General features: G+C 44.1%; 4 protein-coding genes and 1 long non-coding RNA gene across 6 annotated transcripts in view; 3 read left to right on the top strand and 2 right to left on the bottom strand.

Annotated features, from left to right (window-relative positions):
- LOC146445603 (uncharacterized) overlaps window positions 1-1,163 on the bottom strand; it is a 15,735-nt gene extending 14,572 nt beyond the window's left edge. The window contains exon 1 of the transcript XR_014855537.1: window positions 1,146-1,163. The gene's annotated coding sequence lies outside the window, so the exon portion shown is untranslated. The remainder of the gene's footprint in view (window positions 1-1,145) is intronic.
- Window positions 1,164-3,828: 2,665 nt separating this feature from the next.
- On the top strand, window positions 3,829-5,353 carry LOC146445602 (uncharacterized). The gene is made up of 4 exons (XR_014855542.1): window positions 3,829-4,916; window positions 5,002-5,043; window positions 5,147-5,199; window positions 5,291-5,353. It is a non-coding gene; the product is annotated as an uncharacterized LOC146445602 (long non-coding RNA).
- Window positions 5,354-6,660: 1,307 nt separating this feature from the next.
- Window positions 6,661-10,985, top strand: LOC146445601 (methyltransferase HEMK2-like). Of its 2 annotated transcripts, XM_085077325.1 has the most exons (7): window positions 6,662-6,931; window positions 7,504-7,593; window positions 7,991-8,081; window positions 8,644-8,727; window positions 8,834-8,975; window positions 9,671-9,798; window positions 10,155-10,985. In XM_085077325.1, exons 1-6 carry the CDS (start codon window positions 6,798-6,800, stop codon window positions 9,775-9,777), a joined length of 648 nt encoding a protein of 215 aa, XP_084933451.1. In that variant the 5' UTR covers window positions 6,662-6,797; the 3' UTR covers window positions 9,778-9,798; window positions 10,155-10,985. The 2 variants fall into 2 exon arrangements, with proteins under 2 accessions (XP_084933460.1, XP_084933451.1); XM_085077334.1 differs by having other exon boundaries at window positions 6,661-6,931; window positions 9,671-10,985.
- Window positions 10,986-15,090: 4,105 nt separating this feature from the next.
- Window positions 15,091-21,680, bottom strand: CGGBP1 (CGG triplet repeat binding protein 1). Its single transcript, XM_085077348.1, has 2 exons — window positions 21,558-21,680; window positions 15,091-19,690 (listed from the first exon to the last, which is right to left on the bottom strand). Exon 2 carries the CDS (start codon window positions 19,666-19,668, stop codon window positions 19,165-19,167), a length of 504 nt encoding a protein of 167 aa, XP_084933474.1. The 5' UTR covers window positions 19,669-19,690; window positions 21,558-21,680; the 3' UTR covers window positions 15,091-19,164.
- A 424-nt stretch (window positions 21,681-22,104) lies between these two features.
- The window catches only part of ZNF654 (zinc finger protein 654), a 30,639-nt gene continuing 26,551 nt past the window's right edge, over window positions 22,105-26,192 (top strand). Inside the window, exon 1 of the mRNA XM_085077086.1 lies at window positions 22,105-22,276. Within this exon, the coding sequence (XP_084933212.1) occupies window positions 22,145-22,276 (132 nt within the window). The 5' untranslated portion in view covers window positions 22,105-22,144. The remainder of the gene's footprint in view (window positions 22,277-26,192) is intronic.

Below are 26,192 nucleotides of genomic sequence, written 5' to 3'. Positions count from 1 at the left end.
TTAGGTAGTGTTTCAGGGGGGAATGTAATTGTGTGCCTTAGGACCTGTAAATGTACCTGCTACTCTAGAAGAAAAGTCTCAGTGTCCATTCGGGGAACCCCTACTTCCCACCGCGCTGCCTTCAACCCTACTCCCCTGTAACTCCCAGCCCAGTACCCTGCTCACACTCCCTCCCCCTCTCTTGATCCCCACCTTACTTACCAGAGGCCTTACTTTTGGATGTCATCTTTGATGTGAGGATGTCATCTCTTGTGGCACGATAAAGCCACTGAAAAAACATTAAGTATTACACACGACACAATCTAGTATTTCAGTCAGTTGCAGAGCTTCTTAGGAAAAAAAAAACCAAGAACAAAAACAAATGATAAAATTTGTTAAGCTGCAAAATTATGAAAGCACCTTACTAAATCTGAACATACAGCACGAAATAATGAACCTAAATATTCACTGTGTTCAATGCTCGCTTCCTCACCCTGTCCTCAAAGCCTCCCTTGCTTTAGATACCAAAAGTACCTGCTGGAAAAAACACAGATGACCTGAAAAAGCCCCTCCATTGAAATAAGAGGACAGCTCTGACCCCAGTGAATCCTAGAGAGAAAATAAACCCCTTGGCCAAAGGCTGGGATTAATATACCACTGGCTGGGCCCGCCTCTTGTTCCCAGCATGCCTGAGAAAGGGGAGGAGGCAAATACCACCGGGTATAAAAGCCTTCAGAGGGGCTGCAGCAGTTTGGCTGCTGTGGCTTACATTTCTGGTGAGTAAAGGGCTTGACAGAGAAAGAAACTCATTCCAGAAAAGACTACTCTGTTATGGTAAGTAAGAAGGGGACGGAGTGTGAGCAAGGTACTGGGCTGGGAGTTACAGGGGAGTGGGGTTGAAGGCATCACAGTGGGAAGCAGGGGGTCCCCGAATGGACACTGAGATTTTTCTTCTAGAGTAGCAGGTACATTTACAGGTCCTAAGGCACACAAATACATTCCCCCCTGAAACACTACCTAACTCTGTCTCTCACTGACCCAGGTGTCCATCATAATGACAGCCACAGCCTTCAAGTGGGGATGAAGCTGGAGACTCAAGGGCCGAGGTGCACTTAGGAGATAGCAAGTAGCTGGATTGTGGGGATTTGTCCTATGTGCCGCTAAACCCGTACATTGATTTTGGTTTTCTTTATCACAGGCTAGCAAGAAGCTAACCTGCTGTTACAGGGCCTTCCGAGAGAGCTGAGGCAGACTCACTCTATGTCCGACATGGATTCACATTGCCCATCATCCAAAAGATAAGTTGTGGGTCACAACCCAGAGATGGGATGATAGCAGGATAGTGGGTTGGAAATTCCTGGGATGGATCTAGATATTAGCATGGGGCAAGAGATGTCTTCTAATGTACCTCTCAGGATGGCCAGAGGCAGCAGCAGCTTTACTTTGATTGCAACCATAAGGGTGCACAGCGCAGAGCAGTTCCAGTCTGTCTTGTCTTGTCTGGTGTCTTTTGTTGTCTGCCTTGTCTTTGGGATTTTTTGGATCAATTGTCTCTGCCTTTTGCCCTCAAGGGCCTTATTGCAAGCATCCCCTGTCATCTCTAGGTTCTTGAACATTCGTGCTTCTCGGCCTGATGCCGATATCATCTGTTTTCTTACCGGTCGTCTGGGCCGCGTCTTGGAATTGCGTCTTACAAGTATGTAGTTAGACGTCTTTTGAGGCCTTGTTCCTGGCTGTATTGCCATCCATCCTTTCCAGATGTGAGTTGTAAGGTCTTAGGGCTTGTGAGGATACACGGAGCATTCTGAATGTGGCATTATGTCACACCCATCTTGGTCTTTGTGACTGACAGTTCTTGTAACAGGTTGCTCTGTTACAATCTTGTCTTCGGCTCCTTAGAGCCTCCTCCGTCCACCATCGCCGTACCGTTCGTCGTCTGTTTTGGCGTCGTCTCGATCCTTGCCATCTTTCCTCTTGCCGAGAGGTTTTTTCTTTTATCATCCTTGCGCCGCACTGTTTGTAGAATAATGTGTTTGTGTCAGTGTTCAGCCTGGAACTGCTCTGCCCTGTGGAATAGACTGGGGGGTAGGTGGAGTAGAGAGAAGGCTTGACAAGTAATCTGTCACTTCACTTAGCCACCCGAGCCACACCTAGGATGGAGCGACCGAGGCTGGTGTATGCACAGGGTTTGGGGGAGATGGCAGGGAGTGGTACAGCAGCATCTTGCAGTTTGTTAGTCATTTGTTTTAATGCACACTGTTGTTGGATCCCAGGCATTTTGCGTTGAGAAATGAGAGCTCTGGAAGGGTTAAGCTTTCCCCATGTGTCGGGGTGACTTTGACAAATAATTCTTTTGCAGAGGCAGAGGGATAGGATGTAAATGCGACATGAACAGAGGAGGCCAGAGGAGTGCAGGTATGAGGCAGGTTGGCATCTGGTGCCCAAGGGATGGCTTGACGTTCAGCTCTACATTTACGGCATCGTTTGGCTTTTTATCTCACTCTGAAGATGCACAGTGCTCAGCGTGGCCATGTGCCGGCACAGGCTGGGGACAGTGAGCCAGGTGAGTACCAGATACCAAGATGAGTATTGATTCCAGAGCAGAACTAGGTACTACCAGAGTTGTGTTGGTGATGTTTTCTTTTGTTACAGGTGATATTTTTTTGTTTCATAGGTGGTCGGCAGCATTCAAACCTCTTGTCCAATACAACAGAGACCCCTGTGGAAAGTGGTCACGGTCAAGTGACTTCAGATGGAAACAACCACGGCAATGTGATGCTTTCAGACCGTACATCAGGATGAGCTTTTCCATTTTGTTTCGCCCTTTCTCCCCCAGGAGGGCCTTTTTGGGGGTGGTGTAACTGGTGGCTCTGTTAAAGCATTTTTCTTTGCCTGTATTTTTAGGACGTAATGCTGGATGTCAGCAGTCAAGGTCAATGGAATGAGGTGAGCAGTGACCAGCAGACAGAATGAGTTACTGTGGCTTGGGTCTCAATTTGTGGTACAGCTCCAAGCATCCATTGTCATTTGTGCATTTTTAGGTGGTCTACTTGCAACGTGTCCTGGCCCAGGATGACAGCGACCAACTGGGTGCATACTGAAGGTATAGATATGGCGTATTTCAATTGGACTGGGGAGGCTGTAGTTTCTCGTTGTCTCAATGTGGGTTTTTTGCTTTGTTTCTTTGCAGGAGCTGCTGCTGCATTAGGTGTGCCAAGGAAGAGAGGCCAGTTGGGTGAATTGGTGTTTGGATGGGGTGACTATTAGGTGAGTGCTATGTGGCAGGTTGCTAGTCTCTAAGCATCCATTGTTGTTTGTGTGTTTTAGGCAGTCCAGTTGTATTACACCTCTCAGGGTTGAAGGCCCTCGCTGACAAGCTGGTGGACTGGGTTCGCCGCCCTCGTGAGCCTTGGGTAAGGATTACAGGACTCTGTGAGGAAGCCTTTACCTTTTCCATCTGAAGGTGCCATCTGGGTAGCCTTCGGCAACAGGCAAGGTTTTGCGGCGAGTCGGGGAGGCAGGGAGGAGGAGCGAGGTTCCACTCGGGTTTCATCAATGCCACGTCACTTTGTCTCTTCTTAACCCAGGTATGCCCCACGGTGACAGCATCAGCCTCCGAACGCAGCCGGAGCCTGCGTCCTCCGGAGCCAGCAAGTAGCGGGATTGTCGGGTTTTGGCTGATGTGCCACGAAGCTCACGCATTGATGTTTGGTATTCTTTTTTGTAGCAGACTAAGAGAGAACAGCCTGGTGATGGCAGGAACTTCCGAGACTGCAAGGAAGTATTCTTTGTCACCGGACATGGATTCACATCCCTGGATGTCTAAGAGATAAGTCAAGGGCTATGGCACACAGAGGGGATGCAAACCGGCTGCCAGGCTGGGACTTGCCGGAGGGATTTTTGCATTAGCTTTGGAGATGGAGATGTCCAAAAAAGAGCCCCATAGGTCACGTAAAGGGAGAGCCTGACTTTTGATGACAACGCAGAGGTGGGCAGGGCAGTCCCAGTGTGTGTCGTGTCACTTGTCTACTGTGTGGTCCCTGTCTTTTGCGTGTCTTGTGTCATGTGTCTTTTGCCTTACCCATTTGAGGGGATTATCAAAAAAGCCAGGCTGTCCTTACCATCTCTGATCTCCGTGTTCCTTGGCTTGGTGCCGATATCTTTGAACCCTCAACTCCTGAGCTCGGGTGCACATCAGAATCTCTGCATCTCTTTGGAGACATCGAGTCAGAAGCCTTTTACGGTCTTGTTCTGAGCTGTATCAACAGCTGTACATGGCAGTGATCCATTATCGCAGGCTAGGACTTGTAAGGATGTGCGGTCGGAATCTTCTCCCTATCTTCGCGATTCCCGGGCTTCCATCTTTGCCATTTTGGCGAGCTTGTCTTAAGGTGATTGTGTTAGCATCTTCTGCCAGGGCTCTTTGGACCTGGTTGGCTCACCATCAGTCTCACCTGGGTCATCTCATTCTGCATCCCCTTGATCATTGCGGTCATCTCACTGAGAGTTTTCTCTCACTGTCGCATCCCCTTGTTGCATGTCCTGTCTCATGTCTCTGTGTGTGTGTGTTTGGCCTGGAGCTGCTCTGCCCTGCTGTGGGGTCTGCTGTGTAGGTGCAACAGCACTAAGGCTATACTGTTAACTTGTTGCGAGGCTTAGCCAGCGGAGCCTATGGTTTGCAAACATCCCACACCCCCTGGTCACTGGCCTTGTGTGTGCGATCTGTGGGAGAGTTGCCACCTGAGGACTTGAAATTTGTGCTGTAGATTGTAGTTAGAGTGTAGCTGGTATCTGTAGATTGCCAAAAGATGTGTGGAGCTGGTAAGTTACCATGTAGTGCTTTGACATTTGTAATGAATTTCTTTCAGATGCAGATGGATTGAATCCGTGGCACAGTGCTCTGTATTCTGAGGGTATCAGTGGGTCCCCACAGGAAGGTTAGTCACTGTTTGTCTTGGCAGGGTGACTCTGAAATGGTGACTCTGTTGCAGAGTTGTTTTTTGCCTTGTTTTTTTTCTTTAGGAAGTAATGCTGGATGTCAGCAGTCAAGGTCAATGGTGTGAGGTGAGCAGTGACCAGCAGACAGAATGTGTTATTATTGCTCAGTTTTCAAGCTGTGGCACAGCTCTAAGCATCCATTGTCATTTCTGTGTTGTAGGCAGTCCAGTGGCAAGACATCCTGGCCCAGGATGCCAGAGAGCAGCAGGGTGCAAACTGAAGGTATAGCTGTGATGTACTTCAATCAGAGCGAGCAGGTTGTAGTTTCTGAATGTAGTGTCTGACTGTGGTTTTTTGCTTTGTCTCTTTGCAGGTACTGCCACTGTGCTAGGTGTGCCGAGGAACAGAGGCAAGCGTGTGAGCTGGCATCCAGGCTGGGTGAGTAATAGGCAAGCACTATGTGGCAGTGTAGTAAGCGCGTTCACTTTCATTTTGCATGTATTGTCCATGTGACTCTGTATTTGGATGAGGATTTGAGGTGAGCTGGGGCAGTGCTGGGGAGGAGCTGGGGATTACTCTTCTCGAGGGCAATAGTCATGTTTTCTGTTTTGTTGCTTTAGCTACTGTGAGCAGGTGAGGAGTTGAAGTTTGGAAACAGCAGGCAAGGGCTAAGCCTTGGCAGTTAGGAGGGAGAGGGGTGTTGCAGAAGTGGCCTCTTTTGGGAGGTGTCATCACAGTCTGACTTTTCTTTGTCAATTTTTGCAGCCACCGAAGGGGACCACAGGGAACACACCGCTGTCCACAGTGCTGAGGCTGGATTGTGCCCTCTTGTCTTCAGAAAGCTAAGTGGCAGAACTGGTGGTCGGGAGAAAGGAAAAACCTTTTGAATCACAGGAGGCAACTTGATGTTAGCTTAGAGGAGAGGACTGTAGTGGAAAAGGCCCATCGGAAGTAAAGGGAGAGGTTTTCTCCTCACCACCAGCTGAGCCTTTGCTGGGCAGGGCAGCTCCAAGCCAATCCCCGTTCTTGTGAACTTCCTGTCATCGGCCTTCTTTGAGTCCCGATGTTATCCTTCGAGTCAGGAGCGATTGCAGTACCTGATGAAGCCTACAAGGAAAATGGAGAGACTGCTTCCAAGGGCCTGGAGGGACAAGGGGCAATGGCTTCCAAATGGAAGAGCGGGTTTAGATCAGATACTAAGAAGGAATCCTTCCCTGTGAGGATGGGGAGGACCTGGCACAGGGTGCCCAGAGAAGCTGTGGCTGCCCCTGGATCCCTGCAAGTGTCCAAGCAAGGCTAGGCTGGATGAGGCTTGGAGCAGCCTGGGACAGTGAAAGGTGTCCCTGCCCATGGACTGTGTGAAACTGGATGAGCTTTAGGGTCTCTTCCAACCCAGCCCATTCCGTGATTCTGTGACTCTGCAGTTCACAGGGTTGGTACATAAGGATGCTGTGAAGTGCTGCTGGCTAAGAATCACGGAAACATACTGGAAAACGGAGCTTTGTTTTAGTATCAGTATAAGGGTTTCCCCCGTGCGTTTCAGAACCTTCCTCGGCACCCTTTCCTTTGGGTTGGTGCTGACTCCCTGTGGCCGTTCTCGTGATGGAAACACAATTAGTGAAGCACGAATTACGAGCCCTAGCAGCAGCGCCCTGCCCGACCCGCCCTCAGGGGCACCCGCGGCGGGCATCGCTGCGCGCACTGATGCGCTGAGGATGCTTCACACCGGAGCAGTGCCATCAGACGCCACCGAACACTCCGCAATTTCTGAGCGAGCACACCGCAGCGCCACCGAAAGCCGCCGAGGAGAAACAAGCGCGTCCCTCCCCTTCCTCCCCCTTGCACCGCCCCTTGCCCCGGATGCGGCCCGGGCGGGCGGCATGGCGCTGCCCACGCCGCGCTACGAGCACCTGGGCCCGCGGGGGCCCTTCGGCGATGTGTACGAGCCGGCCGAGGACACCTTCCTGCTGCTCGATGCGCTGGAGCGGGACGCGGGCAGCCTGCGGGAGGCTCGGTGCGGCCGGGGCGGCAGGGCTGAGGGGGGATTGCTGTCACTGCGGTGTTGAAGCCATGAGCCGTCAGGGGGGCCTGCAGGGGAGGCCGTGCGAGGAGAGACTCAGGGCGCTTGGCTTGTTCAGCCTGGGCAAGAGAAGACTGAGGGGAGACAGCGGGAGCTGCAGCTTCCTCAGGAGGGGCAGGCGCTGATTCTGCTCTCTGTGACCTGGGGGAATGGCCTGAAGATGTGTGAGGGGATGGTTAGGTTGGATATCAGGAAAAGGTTCTTCATCCAGAGGGTGGTCGGGCGCTGGGAAGGGCTCCCCAGGGAATAGTCACACTGTCAGCCAGACAGAGCTCAAGGAATCTTTGAACAACGCTCTCAAGCACAGGTGGGATTGTTGGGGTATCCTGTGATGGGCCAGGAGTTGTACTCAGTGATCCCTTCCAACTGAGGATATACCATGATTCTATACTTCAACATGTGTGGGAGGGCAGCGTGTTTTATAACACTGTCTTCACTAATTCTGTGTCTGTTGCGGTGCTCTTGTATGTTGCAAACAAAAGTGATCCAGAGTGTTCTCTCTTTAGAGTCGAGATCTGCCTTGAAATAGGATCTGGATCTGGTGTGGTTTCAACATTTCTGGCTTCTTCCATCCTTGGACCCAGTGCACTGTACATGTAAGTATAACAGTACCTAAACTGTTGCGTGTAATAATAAAAAATGCTTAGCTCTTTCATATGTATTTCCCATTTTCCCATTTTAAAAACTATTCACAAAGAAGCTCAATTCTGTGGATACATAAATCAAAGCAAGGAGGGCTTGTTGAGAATTTATGGAGCAGCCTGAATTATTTCCTTCAGGTTCTGTAAAAAATAAGTAATGTTGTGACTAGAAATTGATTTTCCTGTTTCTTATACAAATTGCTAAGCCTACAGATGTGTTTGCTGGGTTGAGTCCTTGCGGGTCTCTTTCAACTCAGAATATTGTGATTCTATAAATTAGCTTGTGGTTCATAGGGTTAAACTTCCAGGTACAGTAGCCTATAACTTACACTTTGTAATATTTCCCTTTTAGATGTACAGATATCAACCCCATGGCAGCTTACTGTACCCAGGAGACAGCTCTGCTTAACAATGTTCACCTGCAGCCTGTCATTACTGACCTGGTAAGAGAGATGTTTCAATAGTATCTTTTATAATTTGTGTAAATTTTTGATACTTACTGGAGATTATGGAATCTCACAATACTTAAAGTTGGAAGGGACCTCTGGACATCAGCCCCTGCTAAGGCAAAAAACCCCCAACAAACTACTCAAACTCTAAAATTCCAAATTAAGCTCTAAAAAGTCATTGAATTGATTTAAAAAAATCTGTAGATATAATTTGGAAAATGCCGGACAAGGAATTCTATAGCGGCTTGACATTATCATAGCCCTTTGTCTAAAGTTATGCAGGTCTTGGTTCTCAACTTTTCCTGATTTAATTAGAACTTGTGTCTGTAGTTACCTTTCATTTCTTACAAAATTTGATATGGAGAAAAGCTAATTTTCTCACCTTTTAAACCCTGAATATATATGCTTATAAAAGGTGATGTAGATAGACTACAATAAATGGGATTTAAAATCGATGAACAACTGCACTATATAACTGTATTTTTACAAAATATTTGCATTCTTCATATTTCCAAAAAGAAACCCCACACAAAAGAATCATCAACTTCATCTACAGGTCAAAGGACTGTCTCCAAGATTAAATGGGAAGGTTGATCTACTGCTGTTTAACCCACCATATGTGGTAACACCTTCTGAAGAGGTAGGAAAAATTTGAAATACATAGTGAAAATGGTATTGCTACTGTCAATCGTTGTGACAGTGCTATCATTCTGTATTATGACAATCTTTGCTTTCCTTCTTCCTAGGTGAAAAGCCATGGAATAGAAGCATCCTGGGCTGGTGGCAAACAGGGCAGAGAAGTAATGGATAGAGTTTTCCCATTAGTACCAGATTTGCTTTCACCAGGAGGATTATTCTACTTGGTCACAATTAAAGAAAACAATCCAGGTGATTGCTTTCCTTGGACATTTAAATGTGCCAAACCAGGTTTAACATGGTATAAATCAAAATGTTCATCACAAATACAGACCAAAAATACAAGGAAGTTGATCAAAAGTAAGAATTCCCCTAGGTAGTTTGGAAAATGAAAGTATGTAGGACCCCAGCTGCTCTGCAAGAGTTCAGGTCCATGTCTGAAAGGTGATTAAGTCTGAACTAACTAATAAAGCCAGGCCAGGGTTTTTTTTTTGGTTTTTTTTTTTTTCATGGAAGAGAATGGTGGTGTTAAAGGCTTAGTTGGAAATGTGATGTCTTTCATTTTACAGGTGTAGAGAAAAGATTTGGACTTGTTCCTTCTGATCTAATGCTTAATGGCTACAAGTGATTGTGTAATGTCAAGATTATTCTTCACACTTGATTTATTAGGCAGCTTTTGTGAGAAAGTGATAAAAATTTCACTTTCTCCTACAGTGTGGCTTCATACAGAATCCTTCTTTGCTATTAATAGCAAAAAACTGAATTTCAGTTTGTAAATTGTCAGCTTTAGTTGTTCTTGGTGGGAGATTATTTTGCATAAAAATTCCTGTCTGAAAGAGTAAGAGGACAGAGTTATAATCTTTGTTTTACACCTTGACAGAGACCTTAGAAATGTCTTTTATAACCAATTTCTAACTCATTTGTAAACGCTGCACTTTCCATTACAGATGAAATTCTGGAAACAATGAAGAAAAGTGGCATAAAAGGCACACGAGTACTTTCCAGGCAAGCAGGACAGGAGATGCTGACTATCCTCAGATTTAGAAAGACTTGATAACTTCTCTTCACCTTCCAGGTAGTAGACGTGCAGAAAGTTGAACACAGTTGTCAGCTGATAAACACTGAAGTGTGTGCAGTCTGCCCTCTGTTAATGGCAGGAGCTTCTTCATACAATCAAAACATTGAGAATTAATTGAACCCAAAAATTGAACTAGGAAACAAAATATCAGCGGGTTTATAACAATCTAATATCCTCTAGTATAACTTTTACAAGCCATGCTCATGTATAACTTTTAATGTGTAGTTTTCAGTTGTCATTGGTCAGAATCAGGGTCATATTACACCACCATCATTCACAACAAACTGCAAGTTTAATGGCAGCAGTGTGAAGATACACTTCTGTTGTCTTAAAAAGTTCTTTCCTCTCCCCAGGATCAGCATTCTCAGCATGGATCACTTTGTCCATGGTTGAGGACCAGAGTCTTCCACGTTCCTTTGACCTTCAAGGAAGAACTACCCTGGTTAATACCCACAGATGCTGAGAGTTCACCACGAAAGCATTTGGATGAAGTTTAGATCATTGCACAGATGGAACTGCAGTAGCACTTTATAAAATGCAAAATGTGAAGACAGAGTTGAGAGTTGTTCCACTTGTTGGCATGTACCTGTCAAGTATATCTTGCTGCTGTACTACTCAGGATACTGAACTTCTCAACTCTTCCAACAAATGAAGTTGTTCCAGAAGAGATAAATAAGGAGGATTCTCCAATTCTTCACTCCATTGTAATGAGTACAACAGTTCTGCAACTCATTAAACACCTTCCCCGAGCTTCAGGGAAGGCTTCTCAAGGAATGATGGAAAATTTTATTCTATTAATTTTACATATTTATATTGCTGTTGGGATTTTTTGAGGAACATAATTTTGCAAATAGGAATTGAATTTTAGTTCTTTTCACTTCCCTCCCCCCATTTTAAAGAAACATTGATGTAGTTTTTTCTGTTCATTTGTTGTACAAGGAAGGGTTTTCAGGAGCTCTCATTGTTTTGTGTTCGGATAGCTTTGCATTATAAAAAGCTTAAATAAGTTGGCTTCAATTTCCAGCTTATTTTAGACCCAAATAAAAACCAAAAAAGTTTGGAACAACCTAGGGGTAAAATGGTAGTACATAAAAACCAAAAAAATCCATCATGGTTCAGCAGAGACTGACTTGCAAGACTTTTCTCTCTGAATTGCACCTATAAACATTATTTTGATATTTGTAGTAATTTGTGTCATTTTAGCAGTGCTTTATCACAGGAGTGCACTGGGCACAGTGCCCAAATTAGCAGAGCCTCTTATTCAAAAACTCTGGCCATTCCAAGTGGAGAGTGGGATGATAATTAGATGTTACTAAGCTAAATAATCACAAATACACCTACTGGGTGAGGATAATTTGACTGCAGACTGGACCTAGAGCTAGTAGGATTTCCAGATTTCAAGCACAGGGTTGATAGCTGCCAAAACCCTTGGCCTTGGTGCAAAATGTATTTGGTCGTCAAGTGCTGGAGTTCTTATCTAGCCAGTTACTGAGTATTTCTCAGTTATCATTATCATTCTCTTCAATCAAATCAGGAGGATCTGATATGGTAATAAAATATGGCACATTATCTCCAGGGTGTACTAAGCACTGCTTTGGTTTTTGTTCTCCACTTGTAATGTTTAATAGCTACAGACAGGTTTAATTATGAAGCCACATCTTACTGTAAAGTTGATAATTGCTCTGAGCCATAATTACCAGAAGAACGTACAGGAATATCTTTTTTTATCAACAGGACTGGAGAAATTTCCATTTTCTGGGCATTGTAAAGAGAATGTGGTCCTGAGGGTTTAAAAAACCTCTTTCCCCTTTCTCTGGCTCCAGGCTTCCCTTACTGTGCAATGAACAAAACTACACATTTTTTTGTTTTTTGAAAGATGCTCTTGTAAGTGAGGCTTTGATTTTACAAGGAGCAATATAGCAGAGAGGAGGGATGCACAGCAGGATTTTAAACTTTCAGTGCTTCTGCATGACTCCTAATTCAACATTAATCAATTTAGAAGTTGAAAAAATTTACTATTTACACAACAATCCAATAAGAGATGATTATTTCTTCTGCTTGTTCTCAGCATCTTTTTAATATAAGGACAAGTATTTTGGATTTGGACTTTGTGGGTTCCTTTGTCAGCATGTCCTTAAGATTTTTTCCTCCCCCTTAATATTTTTAAGACAGTCAAGCACTTAGCTGAACCTTCCCAAAAACTTCTGCCAGTGCAAAGTTTCTTCATAAAGTTAAAACCAAAGTGAAGTCAAACAGGAATTTTGCATATAGCAATTATCACTTCTGCTTATAAAGAAAATGCTTACCAAAGTCTAAATTACCAGGATTTTCCCCCATAGTAATATTTTAGAGAAAATAATGGAACAACTTTCTGAAATGTTGCATTTGGATTACTTTTTTCTATCAAAAATTTTGTGTTTGGACCAAATACATGATGATCAGGAGAATGCTACTGATGTTTGTAAGAAACTGAAAAAGCCTGACAAACATTCTAATCCAGCCTAAATGGAAAATATTTATGGAAGAAAACTCCTTGAGTGTAACTGCACAGACAGCAGGGCTCCACTTGAGCCAAAACACTCTTCTCACAGAGTGCCTAGATAAGCTTAGAGAGCAAAAATTTGTTATTCAGGGAAGTAATTCTCTTGTTGAAACTTAATTACCACCTTGAGACATTCTATTTTTGTGATATCACTTAAGATACAAATGAGATAGTTTAGATCTCTGAATGGTAATTGAGATTTTAAATTTTTTTAAATCAGTCCATGGATTTGAGATACTGCAAGATTCTAGTTTTGCTTTAAAAGCATATTTCAAGGAATAGTAAATACTAAAATAAATATAAGTATTTGTCAAAGGAAGGAATGAGAGTCCTAATCCTAAACTGTGTAATTAGAAAAGGGAGATGGCAGAAAAAGATTCACCACATGGGCACTGATTTCCACTATCTGTAGTAACTCAGTAAATTCTTTGCTGAAACCTAACAGATAGCAGATACTTTAAAAAAGTATTACATTCAGTGCAATTGAATTTAAAGAACTAATTGTATTAAACACAACAACTACCACAGTTCTGTGTGTTGGATATTTATTAGCAGGAAGAGGCTCCAAAAATACAGTGTGAAATTTAGAGCTAAGGATTGCTATAAATAGAAACTTTCTTCACCTGATTCAGTTCCCTTTGTCATGGCTGTTGTGACTTTACTGAATGCAAGTGAAAAGAAAAAAACCCAACCATAATCTATGCAATGTTCTTTCTGTTCCACCTCAGGTTTTCTTCTGACAAGACCAAAGTTCTATTTTGGGGCTGCATTTTTCCTGTTTGCAGGAAACCACAGTGAGACACACTGTTTTGAGAGTGGGCTCCAGGAAGTCTGCTGAAAATTACCTTTTAACAGTGCATAAAGGAGGTTTTAGTGCCCTAAAGGAGCAGCAGTGTTCCAGTGTCCCATGCAGCTCCTTGTCTGTCGCTGGTGATCACAGAGCCTTCAGGATTTGCTGCTGCACCAGCCAAGGGTGGCCCCTGCAGCCAATTCCAGGCCTTAGTCCTCTAATTCCCTGTTAAAAGAGGAATCAGCTCTTTCAGTTTGATGCCAGTCCTTCACAACATGAGATTCTCTTCATCCCTGCTTTTCCCTCAGCAAACTCAGTTTCAGGGGGTGAGCTGAGCCTTGTTAAAGAACACATCTTGAACTTGGTTCTGAATTCTAGGCTGAGCCTGGGTGCTGTGACAAGGGAGGTCAGATCCTTCAGTCCAGAGCTGGTTAAGGCTCCACTTGGGTTTGCTGTCTATAAAACACTTCCCTAACTGCAACCATGGGTATTGTAGCTGTTGGATTTGTCTTGAGATAATGACAGGCTTCAGAAATGAGGGAGGAAGCAACTGAAAGCTAATTATAGAAGAATTAAGGTGAGAAGGTCTCAATTACTGCAGTGAAATCCAATGCTGAATTTGAGAGCTATTTTGTACACTGGAGGACAGATTAAAAAACCACTTGGGGCAAACCAATATACAAACCCCCCTAAGAACCTCTAAAGCTCCTAATTACTTTTCTTCCAGCTCTGAACATAACTACTGAACAATATCCCTCCATTGAGCTCCAGTAGCTCCTGTATCACATCTCATATCCAATAATTTCTGCTTCTACTTGAGATGTGCTCCCTGCTTCTGGATATGAAAGAGGTGGCCTCTGCCACCACATGACCCATAAATTCCATCCCTTTGTAGAAAAAAGCAGTGGAATGAGCAAAAAAACCCCAAAAACCCCAAACAAAAAAATACCTTACCTGCCAGAAGCAGAACTGCCACAGATTGTCTCTCCTCCAGCCTATGTAAATGACAAATGTCAAACCTAATTACCAATATAACTGTGGCCTACAAGCAGTTATGTTTGATCCTCCTGCATCCTGGATAGGGGCTGAATGGCCTTCATTCAGTTAAAAAAGTAAAATCTCACCATAAGAATTTAGCATGGCGTAATTACTAAACTTTAAATATTTACTTCACCTGATTCTGCATCAGCTTCCACACAAATCCTCACTGATACATTGATTTTGTAATTGTGCATGTGCTGTTTCATACAGGAATTGTCTGCACAAGAAAACTTTACAAAGGGTATGTTTATTTATATTCTGCTTTTCCATTTCATGACAAAATGCACTAGATCTTAATGTGCTGTGACCTGGAAATGACTGAAAATGAGAAAGTAGTGATTCATAAATTCATCAGTCAAGAGGTTGCCTGAATTTATCATTGACCCATCATGAGATGCCAAGACAGGTAAGAATTCAGGAAAAGAAATGTGTAAATAATCAAACCCATACTTCAAGATAATTTTTGATGGGTTGATATTTGCTCAATTGTCATGAAGTCCCCAAGAGAGAGGGATCAAACTGTGACCTTTTTTGGATTCTTCCACATTGCGGAAGCTCTTCCTGAAAAGATCCTGTACCTACAAATCATCTACTGCAGTGGCAAAATGCACGACAACTATTCCATGTGGTGTTCACTTGGAGCAGAAGGCATAAGTAGGGAATTTCTGTCACCATGAAGAGAACCAGGAATTGACAGGAAACAGAGGTGTGTATAACCACTCATGAAACAGACTTCCGTGTCACTGCCCAGATAAATCAAACTGCTTCAATATTTGATATGACCTGAAGCTACAACAGCAGCTCCTTAATTTTTCCTATCCCCATCCATTTCTTCAGTGTTATATTACACCACTCTATGTGAACTATCGTATCTTCTTGATCCACTTGATTGGTAAAATAAGAGATCATGTATAAATTCTATAAAAAAGGAATACCTTTATTTTTTTTAAAGAGACCGTTTTTTCATTACCAAGTGAAAACTTTACAATGTAAAGTATTTCTCTTCAGTATTGTTTTAATATAAAAACTTAAATCACTTACTCTGGTCTTACTGTTCCTACAGGAAGTCTTGTGGCACTGCAGGACCCAGGTATCTTCAGCCTCACTCTAGTATCTAATCATAAGTTCATGACTTTTTTTAAATAAAACCATTTCTGTGGCCACTCACCATCAACAAAACATCCCTACCACCAAAACAAAAATAAAGCATCTTCATTAGACCAAAAGAGACTAAACTCTAAGAGCACTATTACAGTGAGAAGCTTTGTTAAAATAAAAATATTTTGAAAGTTAGACATGACTTTAAAATCGTACAAAGACAACAAGCACTCAAATTACACAGAGTAAGTAGCAGTGAGTACAATGTGAATGCAACAACAGTGAGCCTTGCCTCTCTTTATATGTAAATATAAATAGAGATTATCCTAGCCAAACTTCCACTTTTTTTTTCCTTTTTCCTAAAACCAGCTCATGCTGCAAAACCTAACAGGGAGCATCTCACTCTTCAGTTCAACAGAATTGCTAAAAGGGGCTCTGGCTAAAAGCAGCCCTTCTATCATGAGAATATCCCATACTTTGCAGAACAAGTTTCTCTCTCCATTGAAAAACAGATTTCCCTTTCATTGTGCTGAATGCTTGACCTTCCCTAGGGACCTGCCAAATTACAGGCTGCAAAAAGATTAAATATTTGGAAGCTTGCTCTGTTTTTTCAAGACCATGCAAGCTAAAACTATCATGGTGTGCACATGTAAGGAGTCACACAACAGAGAATGCTCCTGTTAGTATATTATTCTTGGCAAGTGTTGTTTCAAGTTTGGAGTAATTTTAGCTGTTGGTTGGCTACACTAATTTAAGTACTGGTCAGAGAAGAAAATATTTCTTAATTTTTTTTTTAATATTACATTTAGAGTTCAAATATATTCATAAAACCACATGGCAAGAAGTATTGCTTAGAGCTTGTCCCTACATATGGATGGAAAGTTAAAAGCAGATGTTGCTACCATCCTCCCTTTATTTCTGAAAGTATTCTTTACAGGAAATACGTTTTTGCAAAAGAAATTAAACCCCCATGCTGACTGTTCAAACAACTTCATCACAGCCTCTAAACTAGGATTTATTTTTTATTTAGGTTTAGCGAGATGAGAAAACTTCTGCTGTAAATCTTCCCTGAGATCAACAGCAAATAAAAGAAAGTTATACTTTATCCAACTGCAGCCATACTGGCAAAATGATGCTCTGAATTTAGGTGTCTGCAGGACTCTGTTTCATGACAGAATGCAACCACTTATTTTCTCTAAAAGTCTTTATTATTTGAATTACATTCATGATTCTAAACTTACTTATTATTCTTTCTAGATTACCTGGAAGTGCTTTATTTTTCATTGCTTTACTCCATTATTAGTATTTGTTAGTGGGGATCAACATCTTGATTTTCAAAAAAGATTGAAGTGTCGTGGTTTAATTTTTAAATGAAAATATCCTATTATAATATTAAGACAGCACTGTCCTGCAAACTGGTGTGCTTTCGGTTCATTACTCTTGCCAATATTTTTTTAAATTTTTACATAAAACTGTAAATGTGAAAGTAACTTTTTTTTTTTTAGTTATGCAAGAGCCTCTTTAATGTTCCCACAAAGCATTTCAAAATGTCTGTCAGTTTGTCTCTCAAGGGAAGAACATACAGCATCAAATCCTATATAAAATTGTTATGGAGTGCAGCCTGGAAAATCCCATGTTAGCAAAAACTGAGTGAACTAGCCCGTATTTCTACCTTTTGATCGTCCCATTTTTTTAGCTGCTTTTGTTTTCTCAATATTCCATTATTTTCCATTTGCATCAATTCTACGATAGCATTGCTGAGGTTAAAAAAGAGATTAAAAATTAAAGCAAGGACATTGTTGCACTGTAAGGAAACAGCAGCTGTGAAAGAACACTTTCAATTCTTGTCAGGACAGAAAAGGCTATTGGCAATTCACCTTTCACTTGGCTTCAGAAGAGTTATTGAACAGTTCTAGCCCAAGGCAATAAAGGATTTTAAGCTAAACCCAAGCTTGTGCAATAAAAAAATCATATTTAGAAAGGCATATCTTGATCTCTAGGATTAGATGAAGAAGTTGCTCTGTTATTTCTGTCTGTAGTCCTAGACCATCAACCAAGCCAGGTGACAGGTTGCTGTTGCTGCCTGGAGGTGCAGCAGTGGACTGAGCACCCCTAGACTGGTGCACATGGATAAGAAGCCTTCTGTCCATTGTTTTGTCCATTTATTCCAGCAGATTTCCTATCACGAAGCTGCAGGACATGGAACACAAGTGCATTTCTGCAGAGCTAATTGCACCAAAAACCAGTTGTTGCTAAGAATGTAAGTCTCAGTCAGCTGAGCAAAAGAGACTGCTCTAAATACAGCTGGGGAAATAGCTGCAAACCCAAAATAATCTGGTTATTGTCTCTCTTCAGCAATTCCTTAGTATTGCTGTCAATAAAATGCTGAGAAGCTCTACTGGTGGAAGGAAGCTGGACAACTGGCTCCACCCTTGGGAGTTAAAGCATTCTTATGCCCTTGTACCCACTGAGAGGGAGGATTCCTGTGCACACAGGAGGTGCTTGGCACCTCTCTGAACCCAGAGCATCTCCAGGAAATCTAGAGCAGGCTGAAATCAGTTGTATCCAGCACTTTGCACAATACTCCCTCATTTTATTCAAAAACTTTATAGAACACTTGCATCAGGTGAACTATTGATATCATAATTTGGTGCAACAGTTTACTAGTAACAGTTCACTAGATTTTGGAGAGGATAACATAACTGAAATTCCTCAATTTGCCGTTTTACTTTTTGCCAGTCCAATAGATGTGGCCATGGCACAGAGTAAGAAATATAGCCCCGGTCTGTAATTCCAGTATAGCTTCAAAGTATACACACCTTCCTACTTGTACTTACAAGTACTAAAGAGCCTTTGCAGTAAGTGCTTTAAAAACTATTTTAATCACTTTACCTCCCTTGACTGAAAAGCTGATGACAAGGCCAGAGATGTAAAGGACCTTCAGGGAAAGATGGAGCAGCCTCTTCTCCTGTGCACAATTAAAAAACCCTCTCAGCTCCTCAATTTAGTGCCTCTGCCATCCCCAATTTAGATTTTGTGTCCTTAGTCCTGCTAGTAGAAAAAAGGCATTAATCCTCTCTGCTAAGAACTTGGTCCAGCATGAATTTCACTTGACAGCAGCTGCACTGCAAACCACACTCAGTTACTGGTTTGTCTACTCAGCTTTCAAATATTGGCACCAAAATTGAAGTGGGCATGTGAAACCAAGACAAGGAAACAGTGATTTGAGAAAAGCAGACATGGCAAACCTGCAGAACACCCAGCCTTATGAGAACAGTGGAGTTCAGAGGTCAATGCAAGAGACTGGCTGTTTAAACTGGATAATTAATACATCCACAGTTGCACCGAACAGCAGAGGAGAGTGCTCTAGAAGAAAAATGTTTCCTGTTTCAAAAGGTAAACCAAGCTTGAATAGAAAGTCGCAACAGTCCTCCCCCAACAGAGCAGTTATATTTTAACTAACCATCCTAGAGCTTCTTGCGTTTCAAAGGTGCAGCACCTCTTCTTGGTCACTCAGGGACAGGATACTGGACAAAGCAATCCACTGCCATGATTAGCAATCCCTACCACACCATCTTCTGAGATGCACTGTGAAGTGAGGTTCTCCATTCAAGTGCCTTTTTCTCAGCCTCAGTTATAGCTGGACTGAACAGAGAGCAGGTGTATGCCAGGAATGCTCCCTACATTCCTCATGAGCTCTACATCAATGTAGCTCTGAAGTCCACAGCAGGGTTAGCAACACCACTAAGTTCAGGAGTAGATTGTCATTTCTACAAGAATACAAAATAGCTTGTAAAATCAATATGTAACACTGTATATATGCATGAATATAAAAATAAACCACACCATCAATATGTAAAACTTCACAACAAGGATGAAAACAGTTCTCTTCTCAACGGTCTTCAGTGTTGATGAGCTGGTTCTCATTGTCATAGCCATCAGGGAGATACGCTTTCCTTAGCTGCTCTGACTTGGGTATGGAGCTGCCGTTCTTAACGTAGCGGGACAGGAAGGCTCGCACAGAGGGGTGATCAGCCTTCTCCAGGGGGATGTTTGCTTCCAGGCACATTTTCACAAAGTCCTGGATCACACTGCTTTTCTCTGTCTGGGCAGTGCTGTTGCACTGGAGGGAGGCAGTCAGAGTCCTTTGCTTCTTCCTGACGTTCTGCTCCTCAAACTCGGCCTTCCTCTTGGTGTGCGTTTTGGACTTGAGGTGGTCGTTGATGGCGGACTTGCGGACGTGGTTGAGCACCACATTGCAGGAGGTGCAGAAGAGCTTCCCCCCGTCCTCGTGCAGCTCGCTGCCGAACTCGGTGACGCGGTCCTGGGGGGTGACATACAGAGCGGTCTTGGAGCGGTTCCGCGACGGAGCCGACTTCACCCCGAACCGTTCCATCGCTGCCTTCAGCCAGGCAAAGCTGGGGAACAAAACAATTGTTACACTCAACATCCAGCCTAGCACTTAGTGACGCCTAAAAGAGAATTAATTACATGTAAGAGATATTTGTGTCACTATTATTGAAAGGCTCTTCATTTGGAAGTCCAAAGAAATCAGGAGAATGAAGTTCCTCGGGGGTCAGAGTAAACGACTTTTTTGTTTCTCAACAGAACCCTCAAAAGTCAATCTGTTCACCACTTAAAGTAAATAAAAAGGCTTTTTGCTCTGCTTGAAGACTCATTTTTATCCTTTACACTTTAGGACAAAGGGTGCTTTCTTCTTAGCATTTTCAACATATTTGACAGTTTCTTAATTATGTCAAATCAGCCTTTTTCTGTTTACATTTGGAAAATGTGTCTTTTCTGCATAGCAAGCAAAAAAACCATTACTGTGACTTATAAAAGCTACTAACCCCCAACAAAAAAACCCCAAACCCAAACCAAAGACATGCTTTGCCAGCACTTGTTTGGAAACAGCCCTGGTTTTTAAACCACAATTATTAGATTGAACCTGAACTTGGAGCCTAAAGCAAATAATTTTGTCCCTGCAATTACTGCTGGAACAGCTTAATGGTAACATAAAATTGCACACATTGCAGTGTAAAATAAGGAACTGTTTTTTTCAAAGAGGACAACTTATCTAGGGATGGTAACTGATAACCACGAGAGCTGGACACTTTCAACATCACTCTAAACTAGACCATGTCACCAAAGCAGGCAATAACCCAGTCAAGTGCACTGAAATCAAACAGGACCTGTGTCCTTTTATTGCTGAGGGATGGAGTAGCTACTGTAAACCTCAGCTAAAGATAATTTAACTCCTTTTTAAAGTAAAGTTGAAGCCAAGCAATAGCTCTGGTCACATTTAAGGTTTTCTGAGCAAAATGAATGGTCATTACAATAAACTACCTGGATCCTTAAAATAAAAAACCAAACAAAACAACAACAAAACCCCAAAAAGGCAACAAGTGTTTTCTAAGCATCTGGATTCTGGGTGTACGTCTCTGTACTTATTTTTTTTGTTACCCAGTTTGCTATTGCAACATTAAAAAAAAAAAAAAAGACTGCATACAGTTTCTGCTATCCAGAATGTCTTTTGCTCACTCTGGAACTAAAGGAATAGAGAATTCAGTCTTCAACATTGTCTTCTTTTCATAAACCATTGCTACATGAAGAGATTACAACCCTCTGCAAAACAAGGAAACAAAGATCTTGGTATTAGCTACTTTCCTAGTCAATTTTTTGCTCTGTCTGCTACTTCACAGAGCTGTCACTCTTTGATAGAGACGCAGATAAACAATCTTTATCTAACATCAATGTAACTAGCTTCATTCTTTTTGTTGCTTTATGATGAGTTTCCTAAGCAACCATTTCCTGAAATCAAGCAGAAAACACATCTTAACTCAAACACAAACTTGTTGCTGAGGCTTCTGAAAGGCCAAAAAACCATATTCCCCACCCAAGCAGGTGTTCGCACTTTTACCGCATCAAACTCCCTGGGGACTCTGCGAGCAGAGCCAGCGCACCCGGCCCTGCCGCCAGCCGCGGAGCCGCTCGGGTGAGGAGCGAAACCAGGCTGGATCTCCGGGGCCAGGCGGGATCCGCCCGCTCACCGGGACACAGCTCCATGCGTTCCTTGCCCGCTTCGTTCCCCGCGCTGGCGGCGCCGAGCGCCCCGCACGGGTGAGACGCGCCCCTCCCCGGCGCGGGAGCTGCGCGGAGCCCGGCCCGGCACACCGCAGGCCCCGCAGCAGCGGCCCTTTCCGCACGGCGGCTGTTTCCCCGGGAGGCCCCGCAGCCCCCTCCCCACGCCCGGCTCCGCGCAGGCCCCGAGCCGGCCGCCATTACCCGCAGCGGTCGCGCCGCCCGCCCGCGCCCGGGGCCGCCCCGGGGCTCCGCCGCCGCCCGCTCCGCGCTGGGCCCCGCCGGGCCCGCCGCGCCGCTCCGCCGCAGCCGCACGGCCCCGCCCACCCCGCCGGCCCGCCCCTGCCGCCGGCCGCCCCGCCCAGCGCCGGAAGTCCCGCGCTGATTGGTTCGCCGGGGAGATGGGCTGTGCTTTTGTCCAATTAAAACTGGGGGGCGGGCGCGATGGCTCTGATGGAGGCGTGTGCCGGCCAGTCAGAGCGCGGGCGGCGGCGCGCAGCGGCCTGGAGCTCGGGCAGGCGGATGCGGAGAGGGGCGTGACAGACGCGGCGAGCAGCCAATGGTGAGGTGGGAGCGAAGGAACGCCGGGACTTTTCCGCCAATCGCAGCGCGCTGCTGAGAAAGGGCGGAGCCAGAGGGGAGAGGCGCGTTGATGGGCAGGGCGCGCAGGCCAATGGGAGCGCGGCGCGGCGGGGGCGTGGCCGGACGCGCGGCGGCGCGGCGGGGGCGGCTCTTCCGGCGCGGCGGGGCGGGGCGGGGGCGCTCGGTACGCGCGGGGCGGCGGGGCCGCCATGGCGGAAGACGAGAGCGACCAGGAGTCGGAGCGGCTCAGCGAGGAGCTGGAGGCGCTGGCGGCGCCGGGGCTCCCGGCCGGGCTGCCCGCTCTCCTCCGCAGCCAGTACTACTGCCGCCGCTTCTGCCAGGTGAGCGCCGCGGGGCGGGGGACAGCGGCGGGGGCAGCGGCGGACGGAGCCGGGCCGGGCCCGCCGCACTGCCGGCCGAGAGGAGCGGGCTGCGGGGCGCGGCCCGGGCTGCGGCGTGCCGGGGGAGGCGAGTGCCGGGCCGGGCGGGCAGGGAGGCTCCCGGGGGAAGGGGAAGCGACGGGAAGCGAGGGGAAGGCGTCTCCCGGCGCGGGGCCGGAGCCGGAGCGGCAGGCAGAGCCGGGGCGGCAGCGGGGACACGCGTGCTGCTGCCCGTGCTGCGGACAACTCCATTCCCGGTGACCTCGCCTGGGCGGCGGAGAGGGGAGAACGGCCTCGGGAACAGTTCCCATCTCGGTGACCGAATTAGACCAGGGTGCTTTATGATATTTTGGGGTTTTTTTCCCCTTTGAAAAGCAGCGTTTTCTTAATGGGCCCGGAACTGTGGTGCTGCTCTCCAGCCCTTTAGGTGTGCCTTGCAAAGTACCAAGCGCCAACAGGTTGCTTTTCCTAGTTGTTTCCATCAGCAGGTGTGGATGGCACATTAGTAGCCTTTGGTGTATTCCAGCCACGCCACTTGCTGCTTCCCCAAACACAGCCCAGAGGTCATTTTACATAGGATTTGTTCATTCCATCAACTTGTTGGCTTAACTCATCGCTACGATTGTTTTCTGCCGTCTGAAGAAATGTTGTCCATTCCACATTGTCACTTTGTTCCTGTTTTATCCTTCAGTGAAACATTGTGTTAGAAATACTAAATAGTGTCACAGGTGGTTTTAAGAATCTCGGGGAGCATTCTCCTCACTAAGTCCATGGGTTACTTTTTGCGTTTCGATGTTTGAAAAAAAAATTGTGGAGCCATTAAGAAGAGAAGCGAATGTTTTTGAAAATCTGCTGTTTTCTCCAACTGTAAGGAATAACAGAACAATGTTTGATTATGTCAGCTGGTTGCAAAGACATTTACTTCTACTGAACACTGACGCTTTTATCTTAAATTTTACTATGTGTGCTTACTGTATGTTGAATTTGTTATGTTCAGGAGGGAGTGCAGACAGGGTGATACCTTCATATACTAATGCCAATCCCAGGGAAAGGCAGGAATTAGTAGGAAGCAGAAGAGGACAAGAGCAGGGGAAGAATTTTCCTGTGAAATAGTTGTATCACAACTATTATATGTTGTATACACCTAGTATTGACTTCTCTTGCATTTTTGTTTTTTGGGTTTTGTTTTTTTGGTTTTTTTTTGTGTAGAAAGATTGCCAAGCCCTCTCCCCTGCTTTGAGTTGATGAATCCTCCACATAAGCAGCCAATGTTCCAAAAATGTAAAGAGCTCTGCACCTTTTCTCTTAAGTTTTCCTTTTAATAATGCACACTTTAAATAATCCTGCTTTGAGTAAATTAATATCGGAACAGTTTGTGCCCAGGGATTTTTTTTTTTGCTTGTTTTGTGTAAATTTGGCCTGATGTGAACAGCAGTCATGTGGTCTCTCAGTGCAATCAGTGTTTTGTTTAAGCATGTTTTTTAGTAATGGATTTTTCTACTGATTTAACAACACAAACACAAGATCCTAAGGGGTGAAAAGCCTGTAGCTGTGTGACATTTGACAACAAATGAAGCTGTGTGTGCTCCACATGAGCTCCTTTTCCCTCATGGGATATACAGTATGTAGCTAATCATAAAATACATATTTGTACTTTGCTGTCTAGGTCTTCTGAAGGATGTATTTGGCTGCTGTGCAGATTGACCCTTTCCACTTCTCTCTACATCACACTGATACCACAGTGTTCCTTGTCTTAATACTCATTTGGCCCTTCCAAACATCCTAGTTTGCCTCCTGTGCTCCTGTTTTTGTGTCAGAAGTGGAGTAGCAGTTGTACAAATAGTGATGGTGCCACGAGTTGGAACTAACCAAAAGAAACATTGTTATTTTCAGGATGACAACTTATCAAAACATATGGCTGTGCTTCAGGCGTGGTGCTGAAGCTTGCTGTCACCTGAAAATAATATTATTTAGATTGCTTGTAAAGTGATGAAGTCTGTGAGCATCTCTCAGCAAGAACTACAGGAGAAATGAAGCTGGGTGTAAATAAATCCTTTTTCAGTCTGTAGATCTGTTTTCTGTAGACAGAAAATCCTACTGATCTTTAAGAGAGTGGCTTAGACCTTGAAAAGTATTGGTGTGCATCCATCATCTTTGAATTATGTTAAAAAGGTAAAAAAATTGATGTAAACAGCCAGATTCAGTTCTCTTGAGTCTTGGAGTGCTGTAGCTCAACTTCACTTCTGGATTGATTAAGTAACAGTTAAAAAAGATGAGATGTCAGGATTATGAGAGCATTTCCCATAAATTGATGGATAATCCCAATTTAGTGATACAAGGTGAAGTTGGACTGTGGCATCTTTAAAGCCACATGTAGTTTTGGGATCTGTGTCTTGTAGGTGTTCATGGTCATAGAGAGTTGTTGCAGTCTGAGTCTTTCAAGGCAAAATGGAATAAAATGTTTTCTTGGATTGTTAGTTGAGATTGATGGCATGGACAAAGCAAAAATCAAGATTTCTGTGGCTGGAAGGAAAAAAAAGACAGTTGGAAGATGAGTCAAGTGCCCAGCTCATGTATCTCACCAGATGTTTGTATGTTACTTTCTACAATTTGCTGATGTGGCTTTTCTTCTTATTTGTGGAGTTCCAAAACCACTTGGATGTTGGGAATAGCAAGTCTGCTGTTCCCAGTTCTGGCAAGCAAAAGAGCAACGCGTCTGTAACTACTTTGTGAGTTTAAAGAAATTTGAAAGGTGGTACATAAAAGAAATTCCTGCAGCCTAAACATTTGGAAGAGTTTCAGCTTGTATTTGTATGCAGAATTTGAAATTCTGTCATGAGGTTTGTAGAGAGAATCAGAGCCATTGAGAGGTTCCTGTGAGCATGAAACACAAATGGTGAAGGGCAGTGAAAATAGCAGAGATGGTGACTTCTTTGGTCTGAGGGTGAAGGGGAACAATTTTGTAATTAGAAGGATGAATTTCCAATTTTACTTGATTTAAAAACAAACGTTAATGGTGTGCTGAACAATGGCTATAGCTTCTTTCATTGCATCAGAAGTGAGTACAGTTTTATTAAGTAGAAAAAGAAGTTAATTTCTTTGTCAGGATATTTTCTCACAACATTAAGTACTGTCAAAATATTACAAGTTACATCCAGCATTTCTATAGTTGTCCACAGGGCTGCATAACTGTGCTAGTTGTTATTTTATATTGTTGGTACTGACTGGAATAAACACAAGGTGAGTTCATCTCAAGTAACAAGGTAATGCTGTGAGGGGTAAACACTCCTTGATCTGTTCTTCCTGTAGCATCAGCTTACAGCCTTCCAGGATGATCCCACTCCTGAAAGAAAGATTACCACCTTTGCTTACATTAGTTGGTGGTATCTTGAGTCCCTGCTGGAAAAATAATTCTTGGGCTTATAAAGAAAGCTAAGAAGTAAAATTTAGTAACACACCAGAGAAGATAGTGTTTCCTGGATTTATTTTAGCAGGCAAAAAAAGCTAGGGGTGTATGACTCAACCCTCGTTTGTCTTGCTTTGTGGTGATGAAGATAAAAAAGTACGACTTTCAATGTTTGTTCGTCTGATTTGGGGGTTAATATGTTGTCACACTTTTTGGGCTTAAATTTGGAAATATTTCCTTTCGTCTCCTACTATGGATTTCAATAGTGGTTAAGTTGTTTTTAGGTTAAAAAAACCCAAAACCAAACCCACCCCGAACCTTTAGGCTTTGTCAGACTTTTATCAAATTTTGGACCTTTGGGATCCATATTTGATATTCATACACCATTTTAAAGCTCAGCTCTACAAGTCTTGCTCACATACATACTAGTAGTGAAAAGTGATTCCTTCAACATCCTTGAGGCTTATTTCT

The sequence above is a fragment of the Lichenostomus cassidix genome, chromosome 1 (assembly GCF_008360975.1).
Source record: "Lichenostomus cassidix isolate B80296 chromosome 1, HeHo_3.0, whole genome shotgun sequence".
Lineage (NCBI taxonomy): Eukaryota > Metazoa > Chordata > Aves > Passeriformes > Meliphagidae > Lichenostomus > Lichenostomus cassidix.
Note: the sequence above shows the minus strand (reverse complement) of the source record. Positions and strands in the feature narration are given on the sequence as shown.

Coding starts and splice junctions, on each gene's coding strand:
- LOC146445601 (XM_085077334.1), top strand. CDS start 6,798: ATGGCGCTGCCCACGCCGCGCTACGAGCACCTGGGCCCGCGGGGGCCC. Junction 6,932..7,503: donor GGCAGCCTGCGGGAGGCTCG/GTGCGGCCGGGG, acceptor TTCTCTCTTTAG/AGTCGAGATCTGCCTTGAAA. Junction 8,082..8,643: donor AGCCTGTCATTACTGACCTG/GTAAGAGAGATG, acceptor CTTCATCTACAG/GTCAAAGGACTGTCTCCAAG.
- CGGBP1 (XM_085077348.1), bottom strand. CDS start 19,668: ATGGAACGGTTCGGGGTGAAGTCGGCTCCGTCGCGGAACCGCTCCAAG.